The 15,332-nt window shown below is 45.6% G+C and overlaps 1 protein-coding gene across 1 annotated transcript in view; it reads right to left on the reverse strand.

Annotated features, from left to right (window-relative positions):
• Positions 1 to 15,332, reverse strand: part of LMF1 (lipase maturation factor 1) — a 214,089-nt gene that overhangs the window by 33,642 nt on the left and 165,115 nt on the right. Inside the window, exon 6 of the mRNA XM_073648433.1 lies at positions 14,866 to 15,033. Coding sequence (XP_073504534.1) covers positions 14,866 to 15,033 — 168 coding nt within the window. The remainder of the gene's footprint in view (positions 1 to 14,865; positions 15,034 to 15,332) is intronic.

Genomic DNA, 15,332 nt, shown 5'->3' on the forward strand with positions numbered 1-15,332 from the left:
GCAGATCAACGATGACTTAGAGGGCTCTGCACATGCTCGGTGACTGAAAGGGAGCTGCACATACGTGGTAACTTTGAGGAAGCTCCGCATATGTGGAGACTAAAAGTTAGTTGCCCATGCACGGTGACTTAGTGGGGACTGGGCATGTGTGATATCTTAGAGGGAGCTGCACATGTGCAGAGACTTAGATGGATCTGCACATGCTCGGCGACTCAGAGGGAGCTGCACATGCTCGGTGACTGAAAGGGAGCTGCACATACGTGGTAACTTTGAGGAAGCTCCGCATGTGCGGTGACTAAAAGAGAATTGCCCATGCACGGTGACTTAGTGGGGACTGGGCATGTGTGGCATCTTAGAGGGAGCTGCACATATGCAGAGACTTAGAGGGAGCTGCACATGCGCAGTGACTAAAAGAAGCTGCACAATAACTCAGAGGGAGCTACACATGTTCAGAGGCTGAGGGAGTTGCCTATGTGCAGTGACTGAAAGGGAACTGCACATAGGCAGTAACTTCAAGGAAGCTGCGCATGTGTGGTGACTTAGTGGGAACTGGGCATGTGTGGCATCTTGGAGCTGCACATGTGCAGAGACTTAGATAGAGCTGAACATGCTCGGTGACTTAGAGGGAGCTGCACATGTGCAGTAACTTAAGGAGCTGCGCATGCACTGTGACTTAGAGGGAGCTGCGCATGCTCGGTCACTTAGAGGGAGCTGCACATACTCTGTGACTAAAAGGACCTGCACATGGACGGTAACTTAGTGAGCTGGGCATGAGCGGTGACTGGAGGGAGCTGCACATGCGCAGTGACTAAGAAGAAGCTGCACATGAGAGGTGACTGAGAGGGAGCTGCAAATGCGTGGTGACATCTCCATTGACAGGTGAAACTCGCATCTATTAGCCATTTGTCCTGTGGATATGCCATGATGCCATATGCCAAGGTGGGGCAGCTCCTTGTATACTTCCACTATACTATGTATATGCCCCAATGGTGGATACAGGAGGGGGGCGGCCATACCTGAACAATTACAGTGACTGTCAGTAAATAGAAATATCGCTGTGAGCGCCGAGGTCCTAGAAATGCTGCTGGACTGATAGAAAGTCCATTAAAAAGTTGCAGAGTTCTGGGAGCCGCGTTCCATCATTAGCGGACGTTGCCGCTGTGGGCCACTCGCTGCCAGCTGTCACTCGCTGTCAGCCAGGCCGGTGACAGGCCGCTGCCGAGGGTTAAGGAGCTCTGGAGTTAATGTAGACAGAGGTTAGTGGCCCCGGGGGACGGCCAGGACCAGATGTTGCGGGGTTGATGTTACTTGATCTCTAGAAGGAAGAGGATGTGTGTCCTCCAAGCCTCCTCCCCCGATGTGCAGTAATTGAGTGCAGCCGCTACATGTGGAACCGGCAGGTGCGGCCTCACCAGTGGACGTTACCTCCACAGTCCTGGGCAACCTCCCCAAGACACCGGGCCTCCTCCTCAGCTGCTTCATTGTAGTGGCTCCTAGTAATCAGATTAGCTTCTAATTACACATACTGAGATACAGGACGGGGGCTGGAAAAATAGCCTCTAGGACACCGTGGAGGTCAACGAGCCTCTGAGCACCATGGAGGCATCTCAGGCTCCGGCTGTCAGGATGAGACGCTTCCTCGGTGGGTTTCGCCCGACTGACAGAGGAAACAGGGATGGGACGGCACTGTGGAGAGTTCTGATAAAAGAAGCTCCAACGTGAACTACAACAAACGCATCAGGACAGCTCACCAGTCCCTATTAATCCCGTGACGACTGTCTTCTGAGGGTCCTCAGCACGCAGCGACGCGACGTCTTATAGCGCCACTATAGCAGAGGGGTGGGCAGTGCATCACTGGGACCCCCATGGAAACGGAGCTTAGCGCACTACTTCAAACTCAATTGGAGTGACACTTATCTGAGTTCGGACACCACTGGAGGGAGCACAGGAGCTTACTGTATGCAGTGAGCTCCCCCTGGTGGTGGCTGCAGGCAGTTCTCATTTTATAATTTCATTTATGTCTTTATATATGTATGAACACAGAAGGGTGAAACAGATAAACGTTTATATGAGCTATTGACTGCAAAGAAAGTGACTCCCTATCCTAAAACATAAGACTTACTTTATATATATATATATATATATATACACACACATATACACACACACATATACAAAGACATAAATTAAATGCTAAAATTAGAATTGCCTACAGCCACCACTAGGGGGAGCTCACTGCATACTGTATACAGGAAGCTCCTGTGCTCCCTCTAGTGGTGACTTCTGAAATGTAGATTCTCGCCTTTTATCTATAGGATGGGTGATGGGTGCCTTATGTCAATCGGTAGTAATGTTTAAGGATAGGGATTCACTTTCTTTGCGGTCAGTATCTCATATAAACTTTATCTGTTTCATCATATTGTGTTCATACATATATAAAGACAAAAATGAAATGCTAAAATCAGAACTGTCTACAGCCACCACCAGGGGGAACTCACGGCATACAGTAGTATACAGTATGCAGTGAGCTCCTCCTGGTGGTGGCTGTAGGCAGGCAGAGTTTTATCATTTATTATCTGTCAGCGTATACACACTCACATATATATACACAAACACACACACTGGTATGTGTATGTGTGTGTGTGTATATATATATATATATATATATATATATATATATATATATATTACAGTACAGACCAAAAGTTTGGACACACTTTCTCATTTAAAGATTTTTCTGTATTTTCATGACTATGAAAATTGTGTATTCACACTGAAGGCATCAAAACTATGAATTACCACATGTGGAATTATATACTTAACAAAAAAGTGTGAAACACCTGAAAATATGTCTTATATTCTAGGTTCTTCAAAGTAGCCACCTTTTGCTTTGATGACTGCTTTGCACACTCTTGGCATTCTCTTGATGAGCTTCAAGAGGTAGTCACCGGAAATGGTTTTCACTTCACAGGTGGGCCCTGTCAGGTTTAATAAGTGGGATTTCTTGCCTTATAAATGGGGTTGGGACCATCAGTTGTGTTGTGCAGAAGTCAGGTGGATACACAGCTGATAGTCCTACTGAATAGACTGTTAGCTGCTTTTTTTCTTGCCATAATACAAATTCTAAGTAAAGAAAAAAGAGTGGCCATCATTACTTTAAGAAATGAAGGTCAGTCAGTCCGAAAAATTGGGAAAACTTTGAAGGTGTCCCCAAGTGCAGTTACAAAAACCATCAAGCACTACAAAGAAACTGTCTCACATGAGGACCGCCCCAGGAAAGGAAGACCAAGAGTCACCTCTGCTTCTGAGGATAAGTTTATCCAAGTCACCAGCCTCAGAAATCGCAGGTTAACAGCAGCTCAGATTAGAGACCAGGTCAATGCCACACAGAGTTCTAGCAGCAGACACATCTCTACAACAACTGTTAAGAGGAGACTTTGTGCAGCAGGCCTTCATGGTAAAAGAGCTGCTAGGAAACCACTGCTAAGGACAGGCAACAAGCAGAAGAGACTTGTTTGGGCTAAAGAACACAAGGAATGGACATTAGACCAGTGGAAATCTGTGCTTTGGTCTGATGAGTCCAAATTTGAGATCTTTGGTTCCAACCACCGTGTCTTTGTGCGACGCAGAAAAGGTGAACGGATGGACTCTACATGCCTGGTTCCCACCGTGAAGCATGGAGGAGGAGGTGTGATGGTGTGGGGGGGCTTTGCTGGTGACACTGTTGGGGATTTATTCAAAATTGAAGGCATACTGAACCAGCATGGCTACCACAGCATCTTGCAGCAGCATGCTATTCCATCCGGTTTGCGTTTAGTTGGACCATCATTTATTTTTCAACAGGACAATGACCCCAAACACACCTCCAGGCTGTGTAAGGGCTATTTGACCAAGAAGGAGAGTGATGGGGTGCTACGCCAGATGACCTGGCCTCCACAGTCACCAGACCTGAACCCAATCGAGATGGTTTGGGGTGAGCTGGACTGCAGAGTGAAGGCAAAAGGGCCAACAAGTGCTAAGCATCTCTGGGAACTCCTTCAAGATTGTCGGAAGACCATTTCCGGTGACTACCTCTTGAAGCTCATCAAGAGAATGCCAAGAGTGTGCAAAGCAGTCATCAAAGCAAAAGGTGGCTACTTTCTAGAACCTAGAATATAAGACATATTTTCAGTTGTTTCACACTTTTTTGTTAAGCATATAATTCCACATGTGTTCATTCATAGTTTTGATGCCATAGTCATGAAAATACAGAAAAATCTTTAAATGAGAAGGTGTGTCCAAACTTTTGGTCTGTACTGTATATACTAAAGACATAAATTAAATGCTAAAATTAGAACTGCCTACAGCCACCACCAGGGGGAGCTCACTGCATAATGTATACAGTAGGCTCCTGTGCTCCCTCTAATGGTGACTTGTGAAATGCAGATTCTTGCCTTTTATCTACAGGATGGGTGATGGGTGCCTTATATTAATCAGCAGTAACTTTTATGTTTTAGGATTCACTTTCTTTACAACCAATATCGGTTTCACCCTACTGAACCCCCTTTAAGCACCTAGTGGTTCTGCGCTCAGGTAGTAAAAATCCCAGACTTGTATATTTTGTAGGATTATTCCCCCGCCTGAGCGATCATTAGGATCTATAATCTTCTCCATAAATTGCAGGCCATAACCGTTGTTACGAGCCGTGGGGCTGCGCTCCGCTCTGGGGGATGAATACTATTTTTTATGCATTTTTCACAGTAGCTGAGACTTTACAATTCTGCATGTTGACATGGGGGCTGCCTTAATTAGGTGGAGGGGGTGCAGGTTACACCCCTATATGGGGCGTGTGTCGTTAAATCCCGTGCCTGCCTGGCTGCGAGCAGTAGACTGTATGGGGGGCTTTGCCCTCGTATTCCCACAAGGGTTTCCCCTCCGAGGCCCCTCTCTCTCTCTCTCTCTCTCTCGCCGGCTGCTGTTTCTCAAACCTTGATGGGGGCTGCGGAGCGGACAGCCGCTAATGAAAAACAAATTGTTATATTACCTAGCAAAATAATTTGCAGGAAACGTGAATTAGCTGTGATGGCGGAAAAAAAAATTGTAGGAAGCGAGCGAGTTGTGGTGTGATTGGAGGAAGAGGCAGCTTTGGTAGTGAGCGGAGAAGACTTCTTGTATAGGGACCGTTCCTCTGCAACCCTGTTTTTAATGCTCCAATGAATCTACAAAAAAAAAAAAGTTGCAATTTTGACTAAAAAACCTTCTACCGTTTTGTGTCTACAGCTCTTAGGCAGATCTAGGTGTCTCCATGGCAACAGACTACAAACACTCCTGTGTAGTCTGATCTTGCATTTGTAGCCCTCCGCTGCTTCATGAGTGCACAGAAAGCTTAGAAATCTGTCCAAGCTCCTCATCAATATAAGAATAGTCAGGGTACGCCGAGCCGATCGATTCCTCATATAGATAGTGTGAAAATGGATTTCCCCTTTAAGGATCATTTCTTAAAGGGACAGTTTGTGTAACACCGATACACTGCCTTATGTCTAGAGTAGGGTCGGGAAGGGACGAAGCAAGACACAACAATGTATCAGACTACACAAGGCTTTGGAGTCTGTAGCCATGGATACACATAGCTCTGCATAGGAGCTGTATACATAAAATGGAATGACATTTCTACATCATATGAACTAAACCCTACAGCCATGTATAGTGAGTGGTGGGGTGATGCAGTGTGATGGTTACTGGGATGTAATAAATGCAGCGGACAGATCCCGGACTGAATTTTCACCCCGCTTTGGCGCACAAGTATTTATGGGCGCACATGCACACTTGGCTTACAGATATACACACATAAAGCGAGCTGCTCTGGCATCGCCCCCCGCCCCCCGGTGCCAAGTGCTTAAACCCTATTACCCCAGAGTCGGCACCTGGTCCCTTGGCAGCAGCGGCGGCAGCTGCGCGGACTGGAGACGACTCCGACTCTGTCACAGGGATAAAAGCCTAATGGGAGCCGGCTGGACCGACTTAACCATTTCACCGACTCGTCCCGGACCCCCGGCCTCCCACCTCCATCCTACTTATTGGCCTTTGCTTATATTTAAAGGGAGGATCCATTTTTACCTAATCTGACAATAGCCCCCAAATTTCTTAAAGGAATGAAAATTGATACATTGTATTAATTCTATTGCAGGGACCTTAGGGGTTGGAATATGATTGACCAATAAGAAAACCCCTGTGTCAAGCCCCGCCCACGCAGATCCACAGGTCTGATCCGGAGTGCTCCTTTAATAAAGTTCTCTATTTTATATACTTATATTCCGACCGTCCAATAATCCAGAATATTTCACCGCTGCGTTCCTTCCCAATTGCCCCATTTTTTTTATTTTTTTTTTAAGGGATCGTCCAACAAAATGGGTCACACTGTGGGAGGGTTCAAAAAAGTGAAAAGTGGGCGTTCCCAGGATATTTTGTGGGTGTTTTCTATCAGACCCGAGGGGGGGGGTTTAAAATATGTAAAACTGATTCTTACAGCTTATGTGCAAAATATTGCATCGTGCCGAATCATTGGACTGTCCAGTCCAATAATCCGGAATGATGTTGGTTTTACCTATTAAAAATCTCAAAATTTGCATCCAACAAACTTTTAACTCTGCTACACCTGCATATATTTTTCATACTGAGGGCAAAAATTAATTTTTGGGGTCAGTCTTTGGCCGGTGGAACATTTCGCTTCCAGAACGGTAGAATTTCCGGATTATTATAATATTCATATACAGATGTAGCAGAGCCGAGTTAGCAATTTCTCTTTTTTTGCTCCCGAGGAGTCAAAAGGACCTGCGCTATCACCGTACGGTGTGCTAACTGACAATCTCAGCTCTGCTATGCCAGACAAACTCCACTCTGCTACATCTGACAAACTCAACTCTGCTACACCTGCGTTTAGAGGGGTTGCAAATTATGAAATGTTCCTCCTGATTTTAATATATATATATATATAAAAAAATAAAAGGAGGAGGGTATATATAAAAAAAAATAAATCCCACAGTCGGACCCGCCACCGCGACTCCAATAACAATTATAAAAAGCGCCATAAAACGTGCATGAAATGTCAATGGAGATCTTCAAGCGTGCGTATTAAATGGCATATCAGCATTAAAGTTTACAGCTTCCTCTGCAGAACAGGAGTCTGTCCATAAAGCCCCGGCTGAATGTGGAGACTGTGTGTGAGAAAGAAGCAGGGTTTTGTTTGAGTGCCAGATCCCCCCTGCTTTACACTGCGCGCTCCTCGTGCGGACTCCTCGCCCCTCTGCTGGAATAAATAAGTCCGTAATTGTGAACCGTCAATAAAATAGCAATTAACTCGTGGTCGGAGCTGCGTAATTACAAGGTTTTATAGGAGCTTTCTAAATCCTTATGGCTCCTTGCACACTGACACTGTGCAGGTAACGTGCAGTGCACACAGTTGTCCACTAGAGGCCGCCATTCAATTCTGGAGGCGCTCTTTAAAGGGAAACAATCAGGTGGTGAGTGATCATAAAACGCCAACAATCCAGCCTATGGTACTCTTACAATAAAAACAAACAACGGGGCGGCACAGATTCATCCACCGTACACCCTTTTCCGCCAAACTCGGGTAGACTAACTCGCGTGTCCCCAAGACCTTTCCGCCTTTAAGGATTCTGTCTCCAGATAGGACTTCCATATAATAGTGGCAGAGAGTAGTTGGGCAACTCAAGGATTTGTACCAATGATGTTGCAGTGCCGAAAATGCGGTATAAAAGCACTGGATAGGAGAGTAGTCAGGCAATTTTAGGTTAGGTGATTGTGATGCAGAAGAGTCGAGTTTGCGTTTCAAAAGAGGTGGTCCAAAGTGTAGTCAGGAAATCCAAGATTTATTAACGGTGATGTAGCAGAGGTGAGTTTGTGGTAAGGAAGAGGTGGTCCGGCGTGTGGTCAGGAAATTCATCTTTTGGTAACGGTTATATAGCAGAATCGAGCTTGCGGTTCAGAAGTGGTGCTCTGAAGAGTAGTCAGGAAATCAAAGATTTAGTAACGGTGATGTAGCAGAGGTGAGTTTGCAGTAAGGAAGGGGTGGTCGAAAGTGTAGTCAGGAAATTCATGGTTTGGTAGCAGGGATATAGCATATTCGAGTTTGAGATGGACAGCACAGCATTCAGGCAATTTAAGGCTTGGTATTGGAGTTGGTGCAGACGTAAATCTGTGATACAAATGCGGTGGTCGGTAGTGCAGTCAGACCCTCCGGGACCCAGTAACGGTGATGTAGCAGAGCTGAGATGGTGGTATTGAGGCGGTGGTCAGGAAAATAGGCAATTAAAGTTTCGGGGACAAAGACCTAGAAGAGTCGAGTTTGCGTTACAAGAGAGGTGATTCAAAGTGTAATTAGGAAACTCACGGTTTTGTAACGGTGATGTAGCAGAGTCAAGTCTACGGTGTAAAAGCGGTGGTTCGGAGTGTAGTCAGGCGATTCAAGGTTTTGTAACAGTGATATACCAATGTCAAATATGTGATACAAAAGAGGTGATCAGGAGAGTAATCAGGCAATCCAGGGGTTTGTAACGGTGATGTAGCAGGGTTTGATTTGCGGTACGAAAGAGGCGACAAGGAGTCTAGTCAGCAAACTCATGGTTTGGTAGTAGTGATGTAGCAGAATCGAGTTTGCTATACAGAAGTGGTGGGCAGGAGAGTATTCTTGAAATTCATGGTTTGGTAACGGTGATGTAGCCGAACCGAGCTTGCGGTTCAGAAGTGGTGCTCAGAAGTGTAGTCAGGAAATCCAAGATTTAGTAACGGTGATGTAGCAGAGGTGAGTTTGTAGTAAGGAAGAGGTGGTCCGGAGTGTAGTTAGGAAATTCACGGTTTGGTAACGGTGATGTAGCAGAATCAAACCTGGGGTTCAGAAGTGTAGTCGGGCAATCCAAGATTAAGCAACGGTGATGTAGCAGAGGTGAGTTTGTAGTAAGGAAGAGGTGGTCCGCAGTGTAGTCAGGAAATTCACGGTTTGGTAACGGTGATGTAGCAGAACCGAGCTTGCGGTTCAGAAGTGGTGCTCAGAAGTGTAGTCAGGAAATCCAAGATTTAGTAACGGTGATGTAGCAGAGGTGAGTTTGTAGTAAGGAAGAGGTGGTCCGGAGTGTAGTTAGGAAATTCACGGTTTGGTAACGGTGATGTAGCAGAATCAAACCTGGGGTTCAGAAGTGTAGTCGGGCAATCCAAGATTAAGCAACGGTGATGTAGCAGAGGTGAGTTTGTAGTAAGGAAGAGGTGGTCCGCAGTGTAGTCAGGAAATTCACGGTTTGGTAACGGTGATGTAGCAGAACCGAGCTTGCGGTTCAGAAGTGGTGCTCAGAAGTGTAGTCAGGAAATCCAAGATTTAGTAACGGTGATGTAGCAGAGGTGAGTTTGTAGTAAGGAAGAGGTGGTCCGGAGTGTAGTCAGGAAATTCACGGTTTGGTAACGGTGATATAGCAGAACCGAGCTTGCGGTTCAGAAGTGGTGCTCAGAAGTGTAGTCAGGAAATCCAAGATTTAGTAACGGTGATGTAGCAGAGGTGAGTTTGTAGTAAGGAACAGGTGGTCCGGAGTGTAGTCACGAAATTCACGGTTTGGTAGCAGTGATATAGCCGAGTCGCGTTTGCGATGGACATCATAGTATTCAGGCAATTTAAGGCTCGGTTTTGGAGTTGGTGTAGACGTAAGTCTGTGATACAAATGGGGTGGTCGGTAGTGCAGTCAGACACTCCGGGACCCAGTAACGGTGATGTAGCAGAGCTGAGATGGTGGTATTGAGGTGGTGGTCAGGAAAATAGGCAATTCAAGGTTCGAGCATGGTGGTCCAGCAGAGACGAGTTTGCGATACAAGAGAGGTGAAGAAAAGTGTAGTCGGGAAACTCACGGTTTGGTAACGGTGATGTATGTAGCAGAGTCGAGTCTACGGTGTTAAAGCGGTGGTTGGGAGAGTAGTCAGGAGATTCAAGGTTTTGTAACAGTGATATACCAAAGTCAAGCATGTGATACAGAAGCGGTGATCAGGAGAATAATCAGGCAATCCAGGGGTTTGTAACGGTGATGTAGCAGAGTTTAATTTGCAGTACGAAAGAGGCGACAAGGAGTCTAGTCAGGAAACTCATGGTTTGGTAGTAGTGATGCAGCAGAGTCAAGTTTGCTATACAGAAGTAGTGGGCAGGAGAGTATTCAGGCAATTTAATGCTAGGTATTGGTGATTTTATGGTACAAAAGCTGTGGTCGAGAGGGTTGTCAGACAATCCAGGACTCTGTTATGATGACGTAACAGAGTTGAGTTGGTGGTCAGAAACGGTGGTGAGGAGCATTGATGGGTAATCCAGGATATGGTAACAGTGATGTAGCAGAGTTAAGTTTGTGGTACTGAGGTGGTGGTCAGGAGATTAGTCAGACAATTCATAGTTCGGTAAGAGTGATATAGCACAGTCGAGTTGGTGGTCAGACGAGTAGTAAGAAAATTAAATTTTTGGTAGCAGAGTTTAGTTTGTGGAAAAGAAGTAGTGATCAGGAGTGTTGTTGGGTAATCCAGGATTCGGTAACGGTGATGTAGCAGATTCGAGTTTGTGTAATATCTAAGTGGTGGTAAAAAGTGTAGGCAGACAATTAAAGTTTTGGTAAAAGTGTTGTAGCAGAGTTGAGTCTGCATTATAAAAGTGCTGGTCAGAAGAAAAATAGGGCAATCAGTAACCGTGATGTAGCAGAATCGAGTTGGTGGTCAGACGAGTAGACAATTTTTGGTAGCAGAGTTTAGTTTGTGGCAAAGAAGTGGTGGTCAGGAGTGTTGTTGGATAATCCAGGATACGGTAACAGTGATGTAGCAATGTTGGGTTTTTCGGTATAGAAGCGGTTATCAGGAGTGTAGTCAAGCAATCGGAGTTTTATTAAAAGTGAAGTAGCAGAGTTGAGTGTGTGGTACTTAAGCAAATGTCAGGAGAGTAATCAGGCAATCCAGGATTTGGTAAGGGTGATGTTGCAGATTCGAGTTTGTGTTACAAAGGGGTGGTAACACCTAGGAAGTTCAAGGTTTGGTTACAGTGATTACAAAAGGAGGAGCTCAAGAGCAAAAAAGATGATCTATAGGTCATTTGTAATATATAAATTTATAAATCTTTATTTAAGCAGGATCATTGAAGAGAGGTGAAAAAACAGACGTGTACATTTAAAAACAACACCAAATCGCGTGCCACGTGTGTATGGACCACATTATATAAATCAGGTTCTCGCATGAATAAAGAGCAGGGTAACTGGCACACCAAAGAAAGAGGAATCAGTGTTACCAATTCCACGGTATATATCAGTATATAAGCACATAATGTCTTACCAAATCAAGAAGGTGGCCTCAATAAGGTTCTGCACATGGGCATCCCGACGCGCGTTTCGGTGCTAGCCTTTTTCAAGGGATGCCGAAATGCGCGTCGGGACGCCCATGAGCAAGACCCTATTGGGGCCACCTTCTAGATTTGGTAAGACATTATGTGCTTATATACTGATATATACCGTAGAATTGGTAACACTGATTCCTCTTTCTTTAACAGTTACCCTGTTATTTATTCATGTGAGAACCTGATTTATATGATATGGGGTCCATACACACGTGGCACGCAATTTGGTGTTGTTTTTAAATGTACACGTCTGTTTTTTCACCTCTCTTCAATTATCCTGCTTAAATAAAGATTTATAATTTTATATATTACAAATGACCTATAGATCGTCGTTTTTGCTCTTGAGCTCCTCCTTTTGTAGTTATATAGTGATGACTGGTCTATATGTATAAGTCCAGGGCTGAACAATATGATGGATCTTGGTAATTTCAGCTATATGCTTCTTATATGGGTTACCATCATATGTGGCTGTAATATTGTGCCCTTATCTAACAGATATTCTTTGGTTACAGTGATGTAGCAGAGCTGTGTGTGCGGTATATGAGGTAATACTGGAGAATTGTCAGTGACAGTAATGGCTCACCCCCGATACTGCTGTCATATATAATCACAGCCCGGGTGGATCGGACCGTCAGCACGATTCTGGTCCGTCCACCGTACCGCCATATTGTAAATGTGAAGATGAGCCGGCGGTGTCCGGAGATTACACAGCAGCGGATTCTGACGCTCCATCACATTCCTGCCCGGACCCCAGAGACGAGGATATTTATGTTCCCACTTGGTAAACATAACTGAGGCTTTCCCTAATGAGTGGAGGCGGCTGCTGTGGTCAGTGGGGATGAAGGGAGCCAGTGTCAGGCCGGTGCTGGGAGGGCCGAAGCCCACCGGCCACCGCACAGGACAGGATGTCAGATTCCTTACTGTGAGCTATTTATAAAGAGCCGCACACAAGAGACTCCTTGTAGGGAGCCCAAATGTGGACCCCGCTAATGTATTGTCTCCCCCAAGGGGAAACCTGCCACTTATAGAGTAAACTGCGATATGGGAACACAGATAACGGTCAGGATTAAGAGTAGCAAGGGCCCCCCCCCTGGGCAGTTTAGAAAGCGCGGGCCGCCCCACACACACATGTCACATGATCCCCTGTGATAGATCATGTGATAGTTCACGTGAAATTAATTACACACAATATTAATAAATTAATTATAATATTTTTTTTTACATTAATTGTATGACTTAATATTGAGCACAATTAAGTATGCTGACAACCCCTATATACAGTATGAGACCCTACACACAATATGAGCATACACAGCGGGAGGCCGCACGTAGCCATCTATACACAGCGAGAGGTCGCACGTAGCCATCTATACACAGGGGGAGGCTGCACGTAGCCATCTATACACAGGGGGAGGCCGCACATAGCCATCTATACACAGCGGGAGGCCGCACGTAGCCATCTATACACAGCGGGAGGCCGCACGTAGCCATCTATACACAGCGGGAGGCCGCACGTAGCCATCTATACACAGCGGGAGGCCGCACGTAGCCATCTATACACAGCGGGAGGCCGCACGGTGCCATCTATACACAGCGGGAGGCCGCACGGTGCCATCTATACACAGCGGGAGGCCGCACGGTGCCATCTATACACAGCGGGAGGCCGCACGGTGCCATCTATACACAGCGGGAGGCCGCACATAGCCATCTATACACAGCGGGAGGCCGCATGGCGCCATCTATACACAGCGGGAGGCCGTACAGCGCCATCTATACACAGCAGGATATACACAGCAGGAGGCCGCACGTAGCCATATATACACAGCAGGAGGCCACATGGCGCCCCCCAGAGACAGCAGGAGGCCGCACGCAGTCACGCACACACAAACATATACAGACAAATACATACACGCATAAACACATTTGAAACACAAAAATACATATAAACAGACATCACACAATGATATCTGCACACACACACTCACTCACTGTCCCCCGTCGTCCAGCTCCTCTCTGGTGGTAAGTAGCAGTGCAGCGCGCACTGCGTGACGTCACCCTAGCAGACATGGCTGCGCACAGGGCCGTGTCTCCTAGCAGTGAAGCGGTCGGGCCAGCACAGGGAAGTTAACAGGTGCAGTGCTGGCCCGGCCGAAGAAGAAGCAGCGGCCGTGCGCCGCTGCTGGGGGAGCAGAACGGGGGCCCCCCGCCTCTGACTGCCGGTATGTGCCGCGGCGCTGCACATATTATAATGAGGGCAATCTGGCCATGGACCCCCCGGAGCCTCGGGCCCCCCGAAGCCCCAGGCGGTAGCCCAGATTGCCCTCATTTTGCCCTCATTATAATCCGCTTATGGGAACACCGACCGGAGAGCAGAGTCCATTCAGACAGCTGCCCCAAGAATATAACTAATATAATACTGCCCCCTATGTACAAGAATATAACTACTATAATACTGCTCCTATGTACAAGAATATAACTACTATAATACTGCCCCTATGTACAAGAATATAACTACTATAATACTGCCCCCTATGTACAGAATATAACTACTATAATACTGCCCCCTATGTACAAGAATATAACTACTATAATACTGCCCCATATGTACAAGAATATAACTACTATAATACTGCCCCTTAAGTACAAGAATATAACTACTATAATACTGCTCCTATGTACAAGAATATAACTACTATAATACCGCCCCCTATGTACAAGAATATAACTACTATAATACCGCCCCCTATGTACAGGAATATAACTACTATAATACCGCCCCCTATGTACAGGAATATAACTACTATAATACTGCCCCCTATGTAGAAGAATATAGCTACTATAACACTGCTCCCTATGTACAAGAATATAACTACTATAATACTGCCCCCTATGTACAAGAATATAACCACTATAATACTGCCCCCTATGTACAAGAATATAACTACTATAATACTGCCCCCTATGTACAGAATATAACTACTATAATACTGCCCCCTATGTACAAGAATATAACTACTATAATACTGCCCCCTATGTACAAGAATATAACTACTATAATACTGCCCCTATGTACAAGAATATAACTACTATAATACTGCCCCTATGTACAAGAATATAACTACTATAATACTGCCCCTATGTACAAGAATATAACTACTATAATACTGCTCCTATGTACAAGAATATAACTACTATAATACTGCCCCCTGTGTACAAGAATATAACTACTATAATACTGCCCCCTGTGTACAAGAATATAACTACTATAATACTGCCCCCTATGTACAAGAATATAACTACTATAATACTGCTCCCTATGTACAAGAATATAACTACTATAATACTGCTCCCTATGTACAAGAATATAACTACTATAATACTGCCCTCCTATGTACAAGAATATAACTACTATAATACTGCCCCCTATGTACAAGAATATAACTACTATAATACGGGTGTGACCTCACCTGGAAGAGGATTTGCAGGCCTCCATTGATAATACACAGGCGTCTTCCCATGAATATAAAAAACGGCACGACTAGTTCGATGAAATGATTGACTGAGGTTTCAAACTGGTGGAACCACACTGGGTTGCGGTGCATGAAATATGCCAACGGGTTTGGCACCGGCTGCGTCTGCAATGAGAGAAGACAAGGCATTAAATGAGAGTTGGCCGCCATGGCTGCCGCAGAGGTGATACGGGAGGTCGGCACACTGCGCTGGCGCTCGCTGCAGCCACTTCCATCTGTTTCAAGGACGGCACAATCTAGACCGGAGCTGCTGGGAAAGGGGTTACGTAAGGATGTGGGATTTACGGAGCTTCCCGGCTGAGAAGGCCTCGTGTAATTGAAGGAGACAAAACATCTTTAAATTATTTGTAGCTGAATTGTGGAAGGGTAAAGCAGGCGGGGGAGAAGCGTGTAGAGGGGCAGAC

Source organism: Phyllobates terribilis, unplaced genomic scaffold (genome assembly GCF_046119375.1).
Source record: "Phyllobates terribilis strain yellow unplaced genomic scaffold, ASM4611937v1 Scaffold_9__5_contigs__length_417890890, whole genome shotgun sequence".
NCBI lineage: Eukaryota > Metazoa > Chordata > Amphibia > Anura > Dendrobatidae > Phyllobates > Phyllobates terribilis.